This window comes from Emys orbicularis, chromosome 3 (genome assembly GCF_028017835.1).
Source record: "Emys orbicularis isolate rEmyOrb1 chromosome 3, rEmyOrb1.hap1, whole genome shotgun sequence".
Classification (NCBI taxonomy): Eukaryota; Metazoa; Chordata; order Testudines; family Emydidae; genus Emys; species Emys orbicularis.
The window spans coordinates 131,855,107-131,875,996 of NC_088685.1; the positions used below are offsets into that span (position 1 = coordinate 131,855,107).

Here is a 20,890-nt window from a genome sequence, read left to right on the forward strand (position 1 = left end):
ACTGGTAATTTGTTGGAACCCCATCCTTTAGAATGTGCGAGGCCACATTCAGCACCTTGCAAAATGTGTTCTTAGCACCTGTCATAAATTCATAAACATAGCATTATGACAGATGTATATAGTATGCACTCACCCATACGTATTTTTAAAAAAAATTATAGACAAGAATTGGTAAAATTTGTTTAAATTTATGTGCATTTCAATGTATCAACTGTTTTTAACTTAACAAAGGAAGTGTTCTAAAATAACTATAAATTTATGAAGATTTTTGAACAATTATACAGAGTATTGTGATGACCGTTAACAGAGGTTGCTTTTCGAAAACTACTCATAGTAACAAGCCATTATCAAAGCCAATGAAACAAAAGATTCTGTTTCACATTTAGCTGAAACCCAGTTGTCCCTTGCAACATCCCAGACCCATCTGCTGGAGATCTATGGGGGAGAAAAGAACAAAGTACTATTAAATTGATTAAAAGGGCACAAGTCTTAAGGAAATATTTTTCAGATTAGAACTTTACAATGAACATGTAGCATTACATAGGTGCAGCTAGTTTATATTAATTTATTTCAAATAGTAAGAATGTATATAAAACTGCAAATTAAAAGGAATTGAATGTTTTATTATTATTTATTAAATGCATTTTATTTTCCTTTAGAGAAAATTTACCTTAAGAGCTCTGAAAATCTGGTAGCCAAAAAATGTTGTTCAGTGATTTTCCTTATCACTTTTAAAATATCTACTGAAACATACACTGGGGCTAAATCTGTAATACTTACTCAGGCAAACCTCTTGTGTCCTCTTCACACTGACCAGCAGTGTTAGTCAGCCATGGTGAGGTGTACATGCTGCAGTCCATTAAGTGAGACAGAGCAGCTGAGTTTCCTCTGCACCTCGGAGCTCCAAGGGGTCGCTCACCCTAAAGCAATGCAGATCTGGACCACCGTGAATGTGGTGGTATGCCCAAGAGGCACAATAGGGCCCCAAACGTCTAAATCAGTTTGTGAAAATATTATGAGTAAATTAATTTGTCTACTCACTTTTATTGCCTGACCAGTCTTTTGCAAGATTAGGACTGTTACTACGTACTTATAGCGATCAAAGCCCATGTCCTTGACAGCTGTTAATATTTCTTCTGAGACTGAATTACACAAGAAGCTACTAGTCGCACCATTATACTTGGTTTCTTGAAGTCGCTGCTATCAAAAGAGTTTAAAAAAATTGTAATCTCCATCCTAACAAGCTTTTGTATAAAAAAATCTTACTTTTAGCTATAAAGAAAAAGGAAGTAAACTACTGGAATGTTTGTACACAATAGATGACGTCCCCAAATAAAAAGTTAATCATTTTTACTGCAAAACCCTTTATCCGTCAAAATATTGAAATATTTCACTTTAAAACATTTTAAACAATTTTTTTAATTTTCTTTGAACTGAACAGAAGTGTACTTTTTTCCTTTTGACTCAGTTTCACGGAAAATAGCCTAGGGAGCATCGGTCTGCATATCCACAACACGTCTCCTGCACTACAGAGTCAATGGGATTAGTTCTTAGTTTTCAGGGTAAATAGTATAATTTCCCCGCTCTTTGGCAACTATAGACTGTCTCAGTAGATTCTCCAGAGCAGAGTCCCTCATTCCATTTAACTTGATTTCATATACGGCAATCAGACTGTTGTTAATAACACCAGAGGGACTCCACCAAGAATACTTTGCTCTCACGTCATGAAATGTTACCCGAACCAATTAAGGGAATAAAATTCAATAAATCCAAAATGTCCTATTATTTATTTTATTTTGGATAGTTCTCTGACCCATTTTAATCTATTAACAGAAAAAAGATCCAATCCCATAAGGAGCTGAAAACCCTCAACTTCCACCTTCACTGCTGGTGCTCAGCAAGCACTCTGCAAAAGACATTCAGTATCTTACAGTATAGAGCTTGTGATGAGCATGAGGATGGACTTATGGATATGCTTAACTTTATAGTAACTTTGTAGTAACCCCAGGGCTGTCTTTGAGGGACTGAGGCCTAACATTTACACTAAAATTAAATATCTTACATACAGACAATTTAAACAAAAAGTATTACTCTACCGTTAGTATATGTTGAGCTTTGTTTCTTACTAAATGAGCCTGGAATTTCCTATATGGCTCCATTTTGTATGTATTGGCATATCTTATTTTTGCCATGCTAGTCCTCAATGTAAATATTTCACTTTTCCCAAACTCTGCAAACGATTCATCATCCATTGGTTCCGTACCGTGAACTTCATGGCTTGAACTTCTCATTCTGTCTTTTACGATCTGAGTATACTTTTTAAAACAAAAGAAAAAATAAAGCTTAGTATTATGCTTTGGTATTTGATTGTTGAAAGTTTTCTGACACTTCAAAATGGTATCGCTAGAGGGAAAGACTTAAATTTTGTTTGGGAGCATCAGAAATATCTGAAAAAAACTAAACTGTGAATTGTTCACCTCTATTATGGATAACTGAGGAGTGTGCTAGTTATCTGATGCTCCTTCTGGGAAAAGGGCCAGAGGGATATCCTCTCACCTAAGCTCTGATTCTGCTTCCCCTGAAGTCTATGCAAATTTTGCAGTTGACTTCAGTGCAGGCAGAATTGGGTACTCATGGGAGAAGAAACCCTCAATCAATCTGTCAATAAATCCTTTTCACTATCTTTCAAAAGTTTTAGAAAGCATAATCCCAGCCACTTATCTAAACACCTGTGTTACCAGTAGAAAATTTTCAGTACTGATGCTGTATACAATACCAATATAATAAACGTTATAACTGATTTATTGATCTTTTATGTGATTATATTCTGAAAAACTACTGTACAAATTGCACTGCAGAGATGCCTATATGTGGTCTCAATGACTTCCAGATAAAATTTGCTCAATTTTAAGCAGAAATGTATTTTTTTCTATTTGCAAGAACTAAAAGCTCAGTTTCGGATTTGTGGCACTCTGTGCCTGAAAGCAGCACCCTGGAACCCTCATATTCACCACTTTCATATAATTATGTTTTGTACAAAAATAACAGGAGTACTTGTGGCACCTTAGAGACTAACAAATTTATTAGAGCATAAGCTTTCGTGGGCTACAAGAAGTGGGTTGTAGCCCACGAAAGCTTATGCTCTAATAAATTTGTTAGTCTCTAAGGTGCCACAAGTACTCCTGTTATTTTTGAGAATACAGACTAACACGGCTGCTACTCTGAAACCTGTCGTTTTGTACAAAGTATACCTTGTGAGGTATCATTGTAAAAGTCTTGATCTGTTGAACATGAATATCCTGTTGGATTGTAAGTGCTCATTGTATGGGAAGTTATGAAGTTTTGCTATATGTGTGATACTGAAATATCTTGCGAGGTTGGGAACACCCACAACCAGCCTTTCAGGTATAATAATGGAGTAGCCAGACACTGATGATGGCCCACTGAGGGGAATCCACACTCACAAGGACTACCCCAGGACTGTATACAACGGAGACCTCTCAGAGAGAGCACGTAGACAATGGAGACTATTTGACTCGTCATAGCAAAGGATCTTTCCAGCAAGCTGGAAGAAATTATAAAAGAGGGGAAGTGACATCATCACTTGGCCTCACTCCCTCCCACAACTCAACACCTGGAAACACATCTGGAGGACAAAGACTGAACTGGGGAGGTGGTCCCAGGCTGGAAAGGAGAATCCCAGCTTGTGTATTAAGGAACTATACCATCAGGATGAGACACTGCTTGATTCAAATCCTATCTAGTTTATCAGATTGTGATTTTACTTTTATTTCGTAGGTAACCAACTTTGATCCGTATGCTTATAACTTATAATCACTTAGATTTTGTTCTATATTTTACCTTAAACAGTGTGTTTTGGTTGAAATGCTTGGGAAATCTGCAGTGTACAATGTGGAGAGCGTGTCCTCTCCACATTGAGGGAGGGGCAGACTGGGTATTAAACTTACACTGGTCAGGCTTCTGACCAGTGCAGGATGATACAGCCCTGAGGTCCTAGGCTGGGGAGCTGGGGGAATTGGCTGGAGCCTCTCTATTGTTAGTTCATGAGTGGCTAGGAGAAGCATTCATGTTACTCAGCTGGGTGCGTCCCTGCCTGTGGATTGCTGTGTAAGTGCAGTACCTGGTGAGGTTTGCAGCTTGTCACAGCATCACAGTGTGAGAGGGAGCCCAGGTTGGTGCCAGAGGGCTCAGCGATACCCCTGTTCCAGGTTGCACCCCGGGGAGCCCGTTACAGGATCTGAAAGTGAAGAAGTGATCATTTTTGTTTATTCATCTTTATAATTAATAAAGATTCTGCACCGCCAAATTCTGTCCTCAGTTACACTAGTATAATGTCATTCTCTTCAATAGTAACTGAGGGCAGAATTTGGCACTGCAGTTGAAACTTAAGTAATCGTACTAATGATGAAGAGACAAAATGGAATCAAAATCAGTCTCCCAGAGGTGTGTTGACTTTGCAGTTCTAGCAGGAGTCAAAAGTAGTATAAACATATTTTTGCCACTACAATGAATGCATATGATCCTGAATATATACACAGTGATAAAGCAGATTTGTTGAGTAAGAAAGTGACATTTCCCCAGCCATGATTAGAGTGGTTTCTCCATGTGCAGGTCTCACCTCTCCTACCCAGAAGGTGGGTCTGCTGCCACTATGGTATCAACCCCCAATACTATGGAGATACAGACATGGGTTTGGGATCTGTTCTGAGGAGGTGGTAGGGAACAAGGAGTGGGCTGCCCCATGATGGATGGGGTCAAGAGGGACACACATCATCCCTAGACTAACCCCTTGTATCCTTAGGAAATGTAATTATTAGTAGTATTTGTATTGCAGTAGCACCTAGGAGCCTTCTGTCACAGACCAGGGCCCCTACTGAGCTAGGTGCTGTACAAACACAGAACAAAAAGACAGTCCCCGCCCTAAAGAGCTTACAATCAAAATATAAAAAAAGACAAGTGAATACACACAACCAGGGAGCACAAGGAATCAATGAGACAATAACAGTGGGCAGGATAGGCAGTGGTCTCAACACACCAGCTAACCATTTTTGTAGGCATCATGACAAAGGAGAGTTTTAAGGAGGGATTTCATGGAGGACAATGAGGTAGCTTTACAGATGTTTAAGGGGAGTTCCCCCCAAAATCTGTATAGCCTGGAACTATATTACCTTTCCCACAAAGCCCTCTACAAAGTGTGGAGCTTTTTTAAAGAGGAATGAGGGTCAGCCACAGCCAGGGAGAAGGAGGTGGGGTGTCCAGGGGAACAAAGTTCACACTGAGGCACAAGGTCTTCATACTGATGACCCTGACCTCCCACTGATCCTTCAACATTGGTGTGGATCCACAGGACTCAAAAGGTTTAGTAGCAGACCCTGCGTCTTCTTCAGTGAGTGAGGAGTAGACCCCACCCTCTGATGAAACAAAATAGGAAATTTTCCACAAGGGGAACCTCAAGTTTTCTTCTCTCTTTATTCCCTTCAGGGATTTTATTGTGGAAGGGAGCAATCCAGCCCTAAACATTAATTAATAGGGCAGGGAGACAAGCTTTTGAGCTTCCACCAACAGAAGTTAGTCCAATAAAAGGTGATAGCTCACCCACCTTGTCTCTAATATCCTGGGAGTGAAACAGCTACAATACTGCATACAATTTATAGGGCAATAATTTTAGATTTCTTAATCTCTGTGTTGTCATATTGTATTAGTTTTGTAAAAAAACATGAACCAAAATAGTATTAGTTATAGTAGTTATCTGTGTAACTGACAGGATATTCTGTTGTCTAAGAAAGAGATCTGGACATTAAGTTCATCCAGCAGGTGCCATGAAACCAAAGTTCAATGGGCTCAGCTGAAAACAATGTCCTTCCATTTACTAATCTGAACTTTTTTCCAGCAGCATTTTAAGCTACCAAAACCCAATACACATATATCTCCAAAAATGTAAATGTGGATATATGCATTTATTTGGGTATATATTAAATTATAAACAGTGGTCTTGGAATGGTAAAGTCAAGGAGTTATATTCAAGGGGTGTGGGATTGGAGAATAGCTGTTGAAATGAAGCCCAGTTGCTCGGCTGTGGAGCCAAATGCCTGATCGACCCACCTGGCATAAGCACCGATTCACCACTGCTGCTGAGTGGGGCACCCTGCCCTGAGACTCAAGGAACCTTATAAGGACCCATTAGAACAGCTAGCACAATGTGGAGATCCCAAGGCAACTACCCATCCTTCACTGGGGGAAAAAGCCGAACAATCCTCTTTGAAAATCTGGAAACTATTGGTTTAGAAAAATCTGATCTGTTCTGGGTTGATGGATGAGTTGCTGAGATCGTTCCTAATGGACCCTCTGGGAAACTAGAGAACACTTGAGGATTTCAGATGTAACAGGTACTATAAAATATCCTGTATTCTAGCTTCTGTTGCAGGTACAACATGGGGAATAGACCAGGCTGAAAACCACTTCCACTTGGCTAAATAAACAGATAAAGTGGATTAGTTTCTGCTGCAATACTTCCTGAACTGCCCATGAACAATCTTTATCTGCCTAATCTAGCCCCTCAATATCCATGCTGTGAGATGCAGGCTGTCCAGGTCTGGGTATAATAACTGACTGTTCTTGGGACAGTAGATCTGGAAATGAAGGCAGAGTCCATGGAGGTCAAATAGAGGCTGTGAAGATCCATGAACCCAGCACTGTCACAACCATGCTGGAGCTATAAGAATTATTTTGGTATGGTCTTGTTTTAATTTGAAAATCACCTGTGTGATGAGAGGAATGGTGAGAAATATGTACATGAGGCTTGGCCCCCGCTGAAGGAGAAAAGCAGGGGTCAAAAAGCCTGGGCTGTGACCCACTTGACACTAAAACTGATGGCATTTCCTGTTGTCTTTTGTTGCAAATAGTCTGACTGATTGGATACACCAGGCATGAAAGATGGTTCTGAGCACACTGTTCTTCAGAGACCACTCATGATTTTGTGAAAATCTCCTGCTGAGATGATCAGCCAAGAGATCCTGGGAGCCTAGTAAGTGGGAGGCAATAAAAGTAATATCATCAGTGATGCATAAGTCCCATTATTTCACAGCTTCTTGACAAAGCTGACTGGACCTTGCTCCTGCCTGTCTGTTTAGGCAGTACATTGTAGCTGTAGTGTCAGTCAGAATCTGAACTGACAATCCCTTAATATGAGGGAGAAAAGTGTGACAGGCCTTGTGAATTGCCTGAAGTTTGAGCACATTGATGTGAAGGGTAACCTCTTGTTCTGTCCATAAAGCTTGGGTTAGTAAACCCTCCAGGAGAGCACCCCATCCTATCAGGGATGCACTGGTGATATCTGTTTTGGATGCAAGGGGACAAGAGAATGGAATGCCCCTGCACGGATTGTTCTGATCCACCCATCGTTCCAAAGATGCCAGGACCACAACAAGTACACAGAGCAACATGTCTAAGGGCTAGCTGATCAGTCAATAGACTGACTTCAGCAGCCCCTGGTGGCTGCGCAGGCACAGCCTGGCATATTAGGTCAGGTGTATACAATCCAGCACTACACTCACACATTTGATGAATACTCATGGGCCAATGACCGGCCAAAAGAAAGTACTTATGTTGGTCTTTTATCAGAAATTTTAGAAACTTCCTGTGACTTGGCAAAACCACCACATGGAAGTAGGTACCTGTAATAGGGTGGCTTAGCCTGGGGCTAAGCCAACCTGATTACAGATGGGCCCCACTTGAGAGGAATCAGGTGATTTTTACAGTAAAAGGAGCCAGGCTTAAGTAGTGATAAAGTCCAGATGAGGACAGAGCTGCAGGAAGATTCCTATAGAGGCAGGATGCTCAAAGCTGTAGGTTGCAATATAAAGGGGGAAGCCCAGAAAATTGCTACTATATCTGTAGAGACAGCAGTGATCAAGAAAGACTCCTGCAGGGCCCTGAATCAACAGGGTAAAAGCTCTTCAGGAAGGAGAAGAGACTGGAAAAGCTCTCCAAGCAGGGAGGCCTGGGAGAGACGCTGATCAAACAGGAAAGAGGCTGAGAAATAGCCCCAGAGAAGGCAGAAGGTTCTATTTTCGTGTTAAGACATTTTTGGAATTTTAGTTTGGGACAACTGTGATCCAAACTAAAGACTGTGAACTAGTCAAAGGGCTGAGTCACTGGACAAGCTACCAGGCAGAAAAACCACCACGGCGCCAGACAGACCATCAATAGGGGTAATAGCCTAGTGAAGAGCTGTTACTCCACACCCAGTCATGACGGGGTGCCTAGCAGTGAATAAACTCTCTTACAATGTCCTATAAATCGAGGGCAGCAAACCAGCCATTATGACCTAAGGAAGGAATAATCAATGCTAGAGAGACCATGTGAAATCTTATGTATTTTTATGGACTTATTGAAATGTTGAAGATCTAGAATGGGTCTCAGATCGCCCTTCGACTTGGGAATGGGCAACTATCGTGAAGAAAAATCCTATCCACAACACTGAAGGGGAACTTCCTCTACAGCTTCCAGATGGACCAAAGTATGAACCTTTTGAAGAAGCATTGATTAGCGAGAAGAGTCCCTGAAGAAAGACGGGGTGTGTGCAGAGGAGTGAGGATGGGGAAAAGAAAAGAACTGGATGGAATATTCCAGTCCCACCATGCTTAGGACCCACTTGTCTATGCAATGCTTGAGTTAGATGATCTCCTTAGTTGAGATTTGTGCTTTTTCTTTGAAAAGTCTGTGTCTTATGGTAAAAATGCTGTCTATAATAGTTTCTGTTGCTGCTGCTGAGCCCTGTACTGGTGTCTCCTGGTGGCTAGAATATACACTGCTAATGAGCTCAGGGCAGCTTGTGAGTCCTCAAATAAATGTAAGGTCTCATCTGTTTTGTCCAAAAAAAGGGACAACCATCAAAAGGAAAGTCTTCGATAGGGATAGTCAACAAACTAGCTATGCCCAGAACTCTCTCCTCATTGTTACTGCAGAGGCCATCACTCTAGAAAAAGCATCAGCTGCATCAAATACAGACTGGAGAGACGTCCTGGTCACAATGTAACTTTCTGGCAGGAAAGCCTTAAATTCCTCCCTAAAATTTTCAGATAATTTTTCAATAAATGTAGACATTGCATCTCAGCTTACAAAGTCATATTTAGCTAAAACCACCTGCTGATTTGCTATGAACATTTGAAGAGAGGAGGAGGAGTAATTTTTTCTCCCAAGTAAATCAAGTCTCCTGGGTTCTCTCTCTTTGGGAGTTGACTTAAGTCTTCCTGGTCCTGATCTCTCATTGGCAGCCATCATTACTACAGAATTAGATGCAGAATGAGAATAAAAACACTCAAATCTTTGCATTTATCCATGCACATAGCTATAGGGGCTAAGAAGGCTGGTGTATGCCATAAGGTTTATGCCAGTTCTAGCAGTGCCTTATTAATAGGTAGTGCTCCCTACCCAGGGGCAGAACCCTGTAGAATGTCCAAAAGCTTGTGTTTTCTTGCAAAAGGTCTGCTTGAATGCCCAAAGCTGCAAGCATTCTTCTCAGAAGCTCCTGATGATATAGTCATCTAGAACTGGAGAAGTGTCTGGGATCATAGAATTATCAGGCAAGGAGGCGGGACGATTAACAGGAGCAGATGGATCCTCTATGGTAAAATCAATTCCTAAGGCAATAGTTCCTCCTGATGCACAGGCTGGTCAGGGGGAACAGTGTCTTTCTGTATCTCCAAAACAGGCAACTCCAGAAGCTTTGTTACCGTGTGCTCTGGAGAGCTTCCTCTAGTCTAGACCAGTGATCAGGCTCTGGACAAATGAGAGAACCCAGAGGCTCCAAAACAGCCCCGGGGAAGAGCACAGGGCATCTAGAATTGGCAAGAATTCGGCCACAGTGATCTGTCCCTGCTGTCATAAGAGCTGTCCTCCTTCTGGAGGCAGTCTGCTAATCTGCTAGACCATCTGTGCCTGGGAGGAGATGGTGAACTATTGGAAGACTCCAAACCAGTCTGTGAGGAGTCACCAAAATAGTCAATAGGCACTCGGGGTGCAAAGCCTGATGGGACTACTAGACAACTTGAATGATCTCACCCATTGTGAAGAGGACAACATTGGTACTGAAGTAAGTATGGTAGCACTGCTCTACAGCCAAAATGCTTCTGAAATAAATGTAGTCAAACTTTACTAATTCTGGGTCACTGAGAACAAAAATGATGCTTAAAATTGTTGATTGGCTCTAGTTTTCAAGATATGCTATTGGGTCAGTATATACAACCCTTGACTTGGGAATGGCGGAGGATAAGTGAGTTATAAAGGGAAGGGATCTCAATTTAAACCAGAAATGACTAAAATACATCTTTGACTGGATCTAGGAATAAATCTATGACTGGGTTTGGACAGTACTTGCTTTTTAGGCAAAACAATGAATGATGCAATCTGAAGCTGGTATTGTGTCATACATGATATGAATTGCATCATGTTATTCCTAGAAGTCATGGATGACGCAATCATAACGAAGCTTACATCACTCTGCTGAACAAATTGCCCTATATCAGCTCTAGAAATCATACAGTGTCGTGCTCTCTTATTTGTCAGTGTTTGATTTTGCAAAGGGACACATTTCTGTTTAGCCAAAGTGAGCAGAGATGCCTCGTATTTGTGTGAACAGTGCAGATAACTTGTGCTATGTTTGTGGTGAAGTGACTTTTGCATCACAAAAGCGCAGTATAACCACTATGGTTAAGAAAGCCTATCACCTTTATTTTGGCTGCAAAATTGGAGATCAGGACAAGAGGTGGGCCCCACACATATGCTGCAACACTTGTGCAACAAATCTTCGCCAGTGGTTGAACAGGAAAAGGAAATCTATGCCTTTTGCAGTGCCAATGATTTGGAGAGAGCCAACAGATCATACCAGCAATTGTTACTTCTGCATGGTGCCTCCAGTTAGGAAAGGTGTGTCAAAGAAGAAAAAGTGGACTGTGCATTATCCAAACATTCCATCAGCTATACGCCCAGTACCCCACGGAGAAGGACTGCCGGTTCCTGATGCACCAGAATCATTCTCACTTGAGTCAGACGAGGAAGAGGAAGAGGATGAAACTTCTGGTCCTGAACCATCAATGTCACAGGACCCACATTTTCTCCCATCCTCCTCCTCTGAACCACACCTCATAACACAAGGTGAGCTGAATGACCTTGTCAGGGATTTGGAACTACCCAAGAGTAAGGCAGAGCTGTTGGGCTCCAGACTACAGCAGTGGAATCTCCTGGCAGGTGATGTTAGGGTTTCCATGTTCCGTGACCGTCAAAAGGATCTTGTCCCATTCTTCTTCATGGAAGGTGATCTTGTAGCCTGCAACAACATCGATGGTGTGATGGGAGCCCTCAACATCGTTCACAATCCAGATGAGTGGAGACTGTTCATTGATTCATCGAAGACGAGTCTTAAAGCTGTTTTACTGCATAATGGCAATGTTTTTCCATCAATTCCAGTTGGTCATGCAGTCCATATGAAGGAAACCTATGACAACATAAAACAACTTTTGAGGTGCATAAACTATGACCAATATCAGTGGCAGCTTTGTGGCGATTTGAAGGTTGTTGCTCTCTTGCTTGGTCTGCAGACTGGATACACAAAGTACTGCTGTTTTCTCTGCGAATGGGATAGTCGTGTAAGAGATTCCCACTACATCAAGAAAGATTGGCCACTCCGACAGTCATTGGAGCCTGGGAGGAAAAGTGTTCAGCATCCACCACTTGTTGAATCAAGGAAGATTTTGTTACCACCCTTACACATCAAGCTGGGTCTGATGAAGAACTTTGTCAAGGCCATTGACAAAACACAAGCAGCTTTCAAGTACCTCCGTGGAAAATTTCCAAGGTTAAGTGAAGCTAAGATAAAGGAAGGTGTCTTTGTTGGTCCTCAGATTCGTGAACTTCTTCGAGATGATGCATTTGACCATGCACTGCGTGGCAAGGAAAAGACGGCATGGAAAGCCTTCCAGTTAGTGGCAATAAATTTTCTTGGAAACAACAAGGCAGACAACTACAGGTTGTTGGTGGAAAACCTCCTCAAGGCATACAAAAGCCTTGGTTGCAACATGTCACTAAAGATACATTTTTTGCACTCTCATCTAGATTTTTTTCCACCGAACTGCGGAGCAGTGAGCGACGAGCACGGTGAGCAATTTCACCAGGACATTGCAACAATGGAGAAACGCTATCAGGGCAAATGGAGCCCATCAATGCTTGCAGACTATTGCTGGACAGTGACAAGAGATGCTCCATTTAATGAATACAAGAGACAAGCCAAGAAGCGCCGAGTAGACACTGAATAGGACTAAACTATGTACATAATAGTTTTTTGCCTTTTGTTTCCTAATAAATTTTATTTATATAACTCTTTTGCTGATTTTTAAAGTGTTACATAAACAGGACAGGTGAAATATTATCATGTAAAGCAACCATAAACACATGAAAAGACCTAGGTTTACAATTTATGATTAAAACTCTACTATCTACACAATACACATAGACATAAAATGTAAAAACTTAAATATCTTAGAAACAGTAGCCAATCAGTTGTTTTAATTGTCATATTTGAATTCAGCACATCAAAATGCATAATAAATAGCACATTTTATCTCTGAAGCAGACAACTTCTCAAAAATTGTAGACCAGTGTAGTCAGTACCATAAAGGCTTCACAAGAAGTTGATAGCACAGCATCTTGAGGTGGTGCTGAGAAAGACCCCATAGCCAGGACCATAGTAGAAAGTGGAGTCAGTACCAAGGAAGATGACCATAAAGATACCTAGAGTGTCAGTGCTGAGAATGTGTTGTTTCAGACTCTATGTGCCCTGGTATCAAAGTTGGCATCAGAGAAGGAGCCAAGCCCCCACCATGCTTCTTAACTGGTACTAGTCAATACAACTAATAGTTTCTGCACTGGAGCTGATGACAAAGACAGGCCCAGTACTAAAGGAGGTGCTGACAAAGCAACCATCTCCTGAACCACAGGAAAATCTGGAAGGGGAAGACAAAGCAAATTCTTTGCTGTGTCATAAGCTTGTGGGATTGTCGGTACCAAAGAGGTCAGCGCTGAAACAGTGTGTGTTGATCCCAGACTCAACAGTTGTCCTGCAGAAGTGCCAGTCGATAGTACATTACTAAAGTCATCCCGATGTGGTGCCAGGGAGTCACAGGTTGACAGCCCAGCTGTATGTTGGCTATTGGATGAGTCCTCCAAGGATCTCCTTATAGCCAGATGATGTTCTGAGTCCTTTTTTGAAGAACTCTTCAACTTTGAGTGACCTCAGTCTAACTTGTGTGTCTTTTTCTGGGGAGGCCCTGGAGAAGAACAACTCCTTTCTCCATGGAGAAGAGTCCAGGGGATCTATTGAAGAAAACTGCACACACACTGATAGCCAGCATGTGAGAAGACAAATGCTCCCCTGGGAGGCCAGGAGCTGACAGAGGCCTCATTGCCTGCTCTATCAGATAGTACTTGAGATGCAGGAAATCTGTTCTTTTCCTGAACTGTGGCAAATACTGTACCTCTCCTTAATATGCCCCTCCCAGAGGCACAAAAGGCAGCACATGGGGGGGGGGGTACATTGTGTAAACACTTCAGAAGATGGGCAGTGATTAAAGCCCAGAGAGCACCACATAGCAACAGTGCCTAGCACTGAAACTGAAAGAATAAACTAACTAATTGGTACTAATGGCTAACTATTAAAGATAAAGGGAAAGCTAAACTAGCTAACTATGCAGATGAAAAAAACAGCGAGGTAAACCACATGGGAAGCTCCAAATCAGGCCACAGGTGGTGAGAAGGACCTGAGGGGGGCAGGGTGCTGCTGCCCTTATATAGCCTCAGGAGGAACCACGAAGGTGTGCAGGGTCACATGCATTCCCGACAGTACTACTGCAGAAAACTCTCCAGCTGTGGTGTGCTGGGCATGCAGACACCTGAGCGAAATACATGCATGCAACATATTTTGAAGAACAATTTAATCAAATGGTGTTGCTATTCTAAAAACACATTTTTATAGTAAAACAATTTTTAACATGTTCAAAAAAGACTATTTTGAGATCAATTTAGCTGTTTCCTCAGTCCCTAGCTCCAATTTCTGGTTGCAGGGATAGTTTAGGGCAGGTAGAGTCATCAGCTGCTTAATCGGGCAGCAGAATGGAACAAGCACCTGAGCAGAAAGCGTCCCAGCTGCTAGGCTGTGATGCTAAGAGGTGAATGAAAATATCTAAGAATATGGAAGACATACAGATATGCTGAAGAGATTAAGTACTTTCAAAAGACCTATAAAGATGTCCAGTCAGGGGCTCACAAAAACTTTCATTTAAGTCCTTGGAGAGAGGAAAGGACATGTTCTGAGTAGGTTACATGAGGCAATGTTAAAAATATCAGTGGCAGCCAGCAGCCTGTCTACACTAAGGCTCCCAACAATGCTAATACCAATTGAGCTGAACTATTGTTACCAATGTTGGGAAATTATTAGAAATTCTCCTTTTGCTGGAAGGGCCATTGAAGGAGGAGGCGAACCTAAGTCTTTTAAAGATCTCTGGCCATGGACCAGTTTTACTAAGTCTTATCTTTATCATTCTCTGTACCAAAAACTTTTCAATGGTCATAAATAAGTCTACTAGTAGCTTTTAGAAATGCAATTACTAATACCATTTTACTTCATATTTGCGGTACTTTTGGCATTGTAAATAGTCTTAGTAAATGTTATAGCAATCATTTTCTCTGATTGTGTTATATTTTAAGTGTGGTCCCTTTCAGAGCATCTCTCAAAAGTACATGACCCAATTTAGAACCAGTCCATTGTTGTGTATGGAGCTATTCTGACCTCATTGGCTGGGAAAACAGAATCACCACAGGAATCAGATCCCCGAGCACAGAGAACTTTTGTTCCAAGACAAGCCAGTGACACTGTACCATTGTGAGGTAAACATGAAGGTCTATGGAAGATTCATGCTTCAAGGGTAAGTACTGAATGAAGCTGGCATTGAGGTGCTTAAAAGAGAAGCTTGCAGCGTTGTCAACTTTTCTTTTCTTGAGTAACAAGATTTCAGAGGGTTCTGGAGCCTGTCTTGTAATGATACTAGAACCTCCAGCCCCCTCGTGAAGCTCAGCCCTGTCGGAAACCAACAGTCTCTTCGCTACGGCTTGCTATTCTCACAGGAAGGAGCAAAGAACCCAGCAGTTCATCACAATTCGGCTCCCTTCACCTGTGAGAAACAGAATGGTGCCTCTGCTCCTCTTCCCACTCTCCACTATAGCACCTGGCCTAGGAAGGGGCAGAGGGGGGTAAGGACCACCCCTGGAGCTGCCCCCATCCCAGCACGGGAAGTGGAATCCTGTTGCACCCCCCCAAGCCTAAGGTGAATTACCCTAGGAAGAGCAGATATGAGGCTGGAGGGTGGTACAGAACTGATGGGAGAACTGCATGACAGGATTAATTTCTGGGCGGGAGACAGGCAGACATGGGAGTGAGAGTTCCTGCAACATGGGCCAAGATCACCCCATATATTTGGGACAGTGGGCAACACTAACAGTTATGCACACATCCTGGGGATCCGCAGAGTTAAAAAAAAATCAAAACACAGACCACAAAACCACACAATATAATTTTTTTTTAAAGTCGTCACATTTCTGAAGGCCAATCTTGTGATTTTTTGGGCAGCCGCCCTAGATGCCAACTTCAAGTGGTGCCAAGTTGCTGTGCTGCTTCCACCCCGCCGCCCCTTTTTGCTCTGCTGCTGGGGAGAGAGAGATGAAGGCACTGTGTTTTCTTCCCTGGTTTGGAAAATGGCTAGGGCCTCTCCTGAGTGAGGTACAACCTGATGCACGAGTGTGTGTCAAGTCCCAGAGGGTGGTGATACAGCAGGACAGGGATTAGCGTGAAGGGTCTTATAAAAGACCAGGTTTTCATTAACACTGATCAAGCAGAGCAGACAGCTTATGGATCCGAACCCTTGGCCAGAAGCAGGTCATAACCTGCGACCAGGAGCCAAGCACAGTCCATGAGCAGTAGTGAGTCTCAGAGGAGCATCTAAATTAAGAACAGAAGGTGCAATGGACCAGCCTACAAACCAGCCAGCGGGAAGCAGGGGGCTGGAGGTCAGGGCGCACCGACCCCTGCCGCAGCCCAGGCCCGCTCCCTGCCGCATGGAGGCGCCTATGACATTTTGCAGAGCCGGAAGTAAGCTGGGCAGACAGGCAGGTGCGCTCTAAATGGGCACGTGCTGGAACCTCAGCCTCCCGCCCCCTCTGCGCTAAGAGGCAGGAAACGCCCATTGACTCCCTCTTCCCTCCCCCCGCCCCGGGAGGCTAACCGCAACTGATATTCACTCAGAGCGCGAGGACCTGCGCTACAGGTGCTCGACCCGCCACTCCGGTCCAAGCGCGTGCACAATTCCCCTCCACCTGACCGCACCGTGGCCCAGCTCCCCAATCCGCGCCTGCGCACTGCCTGCTGCTCACGTTGTCTTTCTCGAACATGCTTAAACGCCGATCCCCCTTCCCCCCCGAAGGAAGTTTCGATGCCTTCGCGTGTTTGTCCATGGCTTCCGCCCTGGCGTGTGGCGTCCCGCCCCTCGGTGCCTTCCCCCAACCGCCGCTCAACGGCCACTAAAAAGTTCCAGCTTCGCGCTGCGCAGCCCTCGCTCAATCAGCAGCGCCAGGGTGAGGCTTTCCCGCACGTGCCGTGATGTCGTCATTGGCTGCGGACGGCAGAGCGTCACTGGTTGTGAGACGGTAGGAGAGGAAGGCGGAAGTAGACGAGGTAGCTGCGCGCGGCGCCTTTTGGGAGCTTCGGTTCCGCGCGGGCTGGGGCGGGCGATGCCTCCGCCCTGGATGTCCCGAGCGGGGGAGGGAAGCTGAAATACAGCGACGCGCCCTTTCCCGCTGGGGGTAACATGCTTCACGCCCCTGCCCCCGATCTCTTGGGTGGCCCCGGCTGGAGTCACCCGCTGTCAGCCTCGCTGCCCCCCGTGTGGGCTGGGCGTGGGGTTCCGGCTGGGATTGGATCCAGGCGGCAGCCCCGGCCGGGATAACGGCTCCTGCTTCCAGGAAACCGTCGCCGTGCTCAGTCCCGCGGCCCGGTTAACCGGATCTATTGGGGGCGGAGCTCCCGTGTGTGACACTGGCCACAACAGTGCTGCGCCGCCATCTCGCTCCCTGGGACGCGGGTCCCCTCGGGGGTTAGTTTCTTAGCTGGTGGTTAAAGCGTTTTTTCAGCGCTCTGTGGGTGTCAGTGAAACAGACATTAAACTCCTTGAGAGATTGACAGTCTAACCCTAGGATAGATCATATCGGGATATCTCCGTGATGCTTAAACTGGGCTAGTTTGAGACATAGCAGGTCCTGACTTGGTGAGGAGCATATGTCACTTCAAGGAAACCGGACTTTGACTTACATTGTTAAATACTACGTTAAAGTGAGCATAGGGAGCAGCTTTCATTTTTAATATACTTAAAATGAATAAAGCGTGTAGGAAAAATGCACAAGGTAAAATGTAGTCTGCTAAGTACACTTTTTAACGGTGTGTCATCTAGAAGTACAGAAAGATAATGTTTCAGGAAAATAAATATACTACCACTGGATAGATTGCTTCTGAACTTACCATATGTTTAGAGAGTGCTTCTAGGAATTTTGGTCAGTTAAATCCTTATAGTGAAAGATTCTGTCCTTTTCCAAGGAAGTGGCCCTTTTATTTCTTCCTCACTTACTTTAAGGAATGAGCCACTCTTAGAACAACACACCTTTGGAGGGTCTGTCGTCTGTTTGGCTGTCCTTCCTTAGATTCAGCTGGACATTCAGTGGCACTGGTGGAAGGCCCAGTAAAGTTGACATGACTGGGATAAAGCGGCCATTCCCTACTGCTTTACTGGGTATATCTTCACTGCAGAGTGATTTGCACCCAGTTTACCCTAAACTGGGTGTGAGCATCACCACTGCAAAGCTATGCCTAAATTACCATGTCACTGTTTCTGGACTTGCCTTTGTGTGTCAGCAGCATATGCCATTGTTCTTTGTAACAAGGTGCTCTAGAATTCTTTCCCAGTCAGTTGTGGGAAAACTTGTCTATCCTTCAAGAGGAACTGTGGGAAAGCATTGGATAATTATCAGCACTAGTGTGATTTTGCTTGTCCTCACTCTAAAGTGTATGGGTTCCAGCCAGAGTTAAATCAGAACTTGGACTCTAACCGAGCTGTGCTAGCTAGCTGGGGAAGAAAGCACCTCCAAACTCAAGTAAAAAGTTCTTGTGTATGAACCATAAGAGCATTGGGTTAAAACTTGGGTAATAGCAAGGGTTAACTCTGGGGTGAATATATTGGGGTATATGCTGGGACAGAGGGCTGAAGAAAGAAGAAAAGAGCAGAAGTTTTTCTTGGCAAGCACATATATGAGAGTGAACAAAAGTACCTTTAAACAAGGTGGGAGGTGTTTACAGGCTACTTGCTGCCTTTGCCCTAAATTTTGTCTACAGAGGAGCGGGGAGAAAATAACTTCCTAAACATCTAGAGAAAAGCCTGGAAGCACAAATAAACTTGCGTCAATTCCTTACTCTCTTTATGAGGGAGGAATTTTTATTGGATACCCTCCCTTCTGGCCATGCATAATACGTGAATTTCCCATACTAGTTTCAAGTACTAAAAGTCTGGACTTCTAGGAGCCATCTATCTGAAACTATTCTCCAGACATGAAAGAACCCTCTATACAAGCTAAAGTGGACTTTTTACTGTTTAAAGTACGTGCAGAAAATGGTTCAGCCTGGTAACTTTTATTGCCTGGCTCTCTAAGGGAAAAATATAATGAAGTTAATATACAGCATAGTAAACTTCTATCACCTGTGTGTGTGTTTCCTGTTGATTTACTAATTGTAAGTACAGTTCTCAAACAATATATGTAAAACAGTGTATGGCAATATTTTTGTATGTTTAATTTTTATAATTAATAAATATTTTAAAATCTCTCACCCCTTTTCCCAAACAAAATCAAATGTTTGCCACATTTCCCTCTGATTTAGTTAGAACTATAGGAATTGCCATATTGGATTAGACTAATTGTCCATCTAGTCCAGTATCCTGTCTCTGAGAGTGGCCAGCAGCAGATCCCTAAAGGGGGGGGGGGGAGCCAGTACCCCCAGTAAGCAGATGTGGAATAATCGGTCCCCATGAAAGTCTCATCCTAATAGCAAAAGAGCAGTTTAAAACATGAACCATCAGATTTTAATCCCTTCTAGAACTGTTTGCAATAATTGTTATAACTCGGTATTCTTGTTACTAAATGTTTGGCCTTAAGAAAGATTGATAAGAGTCAATATCCCATGACAGTGAGTTCCACGATCTAATTATCAGTTTTGAATTTGCCATCTTTCATTTTCCGGAATGTCTCCTTTTGGTAGTGGGGTCTTTCTCACGTAGCTCCTAGTTAGTAGTTTCTCACCACTACTAATTATTTTATATATTTTTATCAGACCCACTTTTGTTCATTTCCTTGCTAAAGGAAATTATCTTAATCTTTTCAATGTCTTCATAGGAGAGTTTTTCTATGCCTCTGATTATAGAGTTTAAGGCCAGAATGGATCACCAGATTGTATTAATAATCTAGTCTGACCTGCACATCACAGGGCACTAAACCCAATCCACTTATCCTTGCATTGAGCCCAGTAACAAGATTAGACTAAAATATTACGGAATCCTGTAAGGGCTGTTAGTTCGAATATTTCCTTCCAATGTACATTACGTTCTTCTTGTCAACATTGAAATTCATCTACCATCACGTTGCCCATTTACCTAGTATGGTGAAGTCCCTCTGAAGTTCCTCAGTCATCTCTGGTTTCAGAGTAGCAGCAGTGTTAGTCTGTATCCGCAAAAAGAACAGGAGTACTTGTGGCACCTTAGAGACTAACAAATTTATTAGAGCATAAGCTTTCGTGGGCTAAGTGGGTTGTAGCCCACGAAAGCTTATGCTCTAATAAATTTGTTAGTCTCTAAGGTGCCACAAGTACTCCTGTTCTTTTTTTAGTCATCTCTGGATTTTAACTCTGTGTTATCTGCAGACTTTGCTTTCTCACTCCTTATTCCCCCTTTCCCACATAATTAATAAATGTTAACCAACACTGGACCTAATATGGAAACTGGATAAACTATTGACATGATGAAAATTGGCCATTTGTCTACTTTGTCTTTTGTCTTGGTCATTTTTCATCCGTGGCAATACTGTTCTTCTTAGTCCATGACTAGTTTCTTTAGTAGCATCTTGTGAGAGACCTTGTCAAAGGCCTTCTGAAAGCCTAATTAAAATACTCCTATTTTTGTAGCACTTAGGGAAAATGTGGGTTGATATGTGGGGGATGGTAAGAAGATACTTAGTAATGGGAGTCTTGGGGCTCAGAAGAGTGCTTTTTTTAATTTCTTCTTGTGATGAGCCTACTAAGAGAGAGATTGTGTGCTTGGATTTGAACTGTTGGATTAAAAAACATCAGATTTTTTTTAAGCATGTGGTGTTTAGAACTTAAAATAGGCACAAGATGTATCTAAACCAGGGGTCGGCAACCTTTCAGATGTGGTGTGCCGAGACTTCATTTATTCACTCTGATTTAAGGTTTCGCGTGCCAGTCATACATTTTAACGTTTTTAGAAGGTCTCTTTCTATAAGTCTATAATATATAGACTATTGTTGTATGTAAAGTAAATAAGGTTTTTAAAATGTTTAAGAAGCTTCATTTAAAATTAAATTAAAATGCAGAGCCCCCCAGACCGGTGGCCAGGACCCAGGCAGTGTGAGTGCCACTGAAAATCAGCTCGCGTGCTGCCTTCGGCACCCGTGCCATAGGTTGCCTACCCCTGATCTAAACAAATATCACAAG

At 43.0% G+C, this 20,890-nt stretch overlaps 1 protein-coding gene across 1 annotated transcript; it reads right to left on the minus strand.

Moving 5' to 3' along the window:
- Window positions 1-324: 324 nt before the first annotated feature.
- On the minus strand, window positions 325-16,578 carry DYNLT2 (dynein light chain Tctex-type 2). Its single transcript, XM_065402236.1, has 4 exons — window positions 16,498-16,578; window positions 2,097-2,315; window positions 1,042-1,200; window positions 325-435 (listed from the first exon to the last, which is right to left on the minus strand). Exons 1-4 carry the CDS (start codon window positions 16,576-16,578, stop codon window positions 325-327), a joined length of 570 nt encoding a protein of 189 aa, XP_065258308.1.
- Window positions 16,579-20,890: the final 4,312 nt, after the last annotated feature.

Bases quoted from the DNA above. Each gene is read 5' to 3' on its own strand.
- DYNLT2 (XM_065402236.1), bottom strand. From the start codon at position 16,578: ATGGACAAACACGCGAAGGCATCGAAACTTCCTTCGGGGGGGAAGGGG. The intron at 2,316-16,497 runs GTGAGCAGCAGG...TGTTTTAAAAAG, and splicing joins GCATGTTCGAGAAAGACAAC to TATACTCAGATCGTAAAAGA. The intron at 436-1,041 runs GTGAGTAGACAA...TCTCCCCCATAG, and splicing joins AGACTGGTCAGGCAATAAAA to ATCTCCAGCAGATGGGTCTG.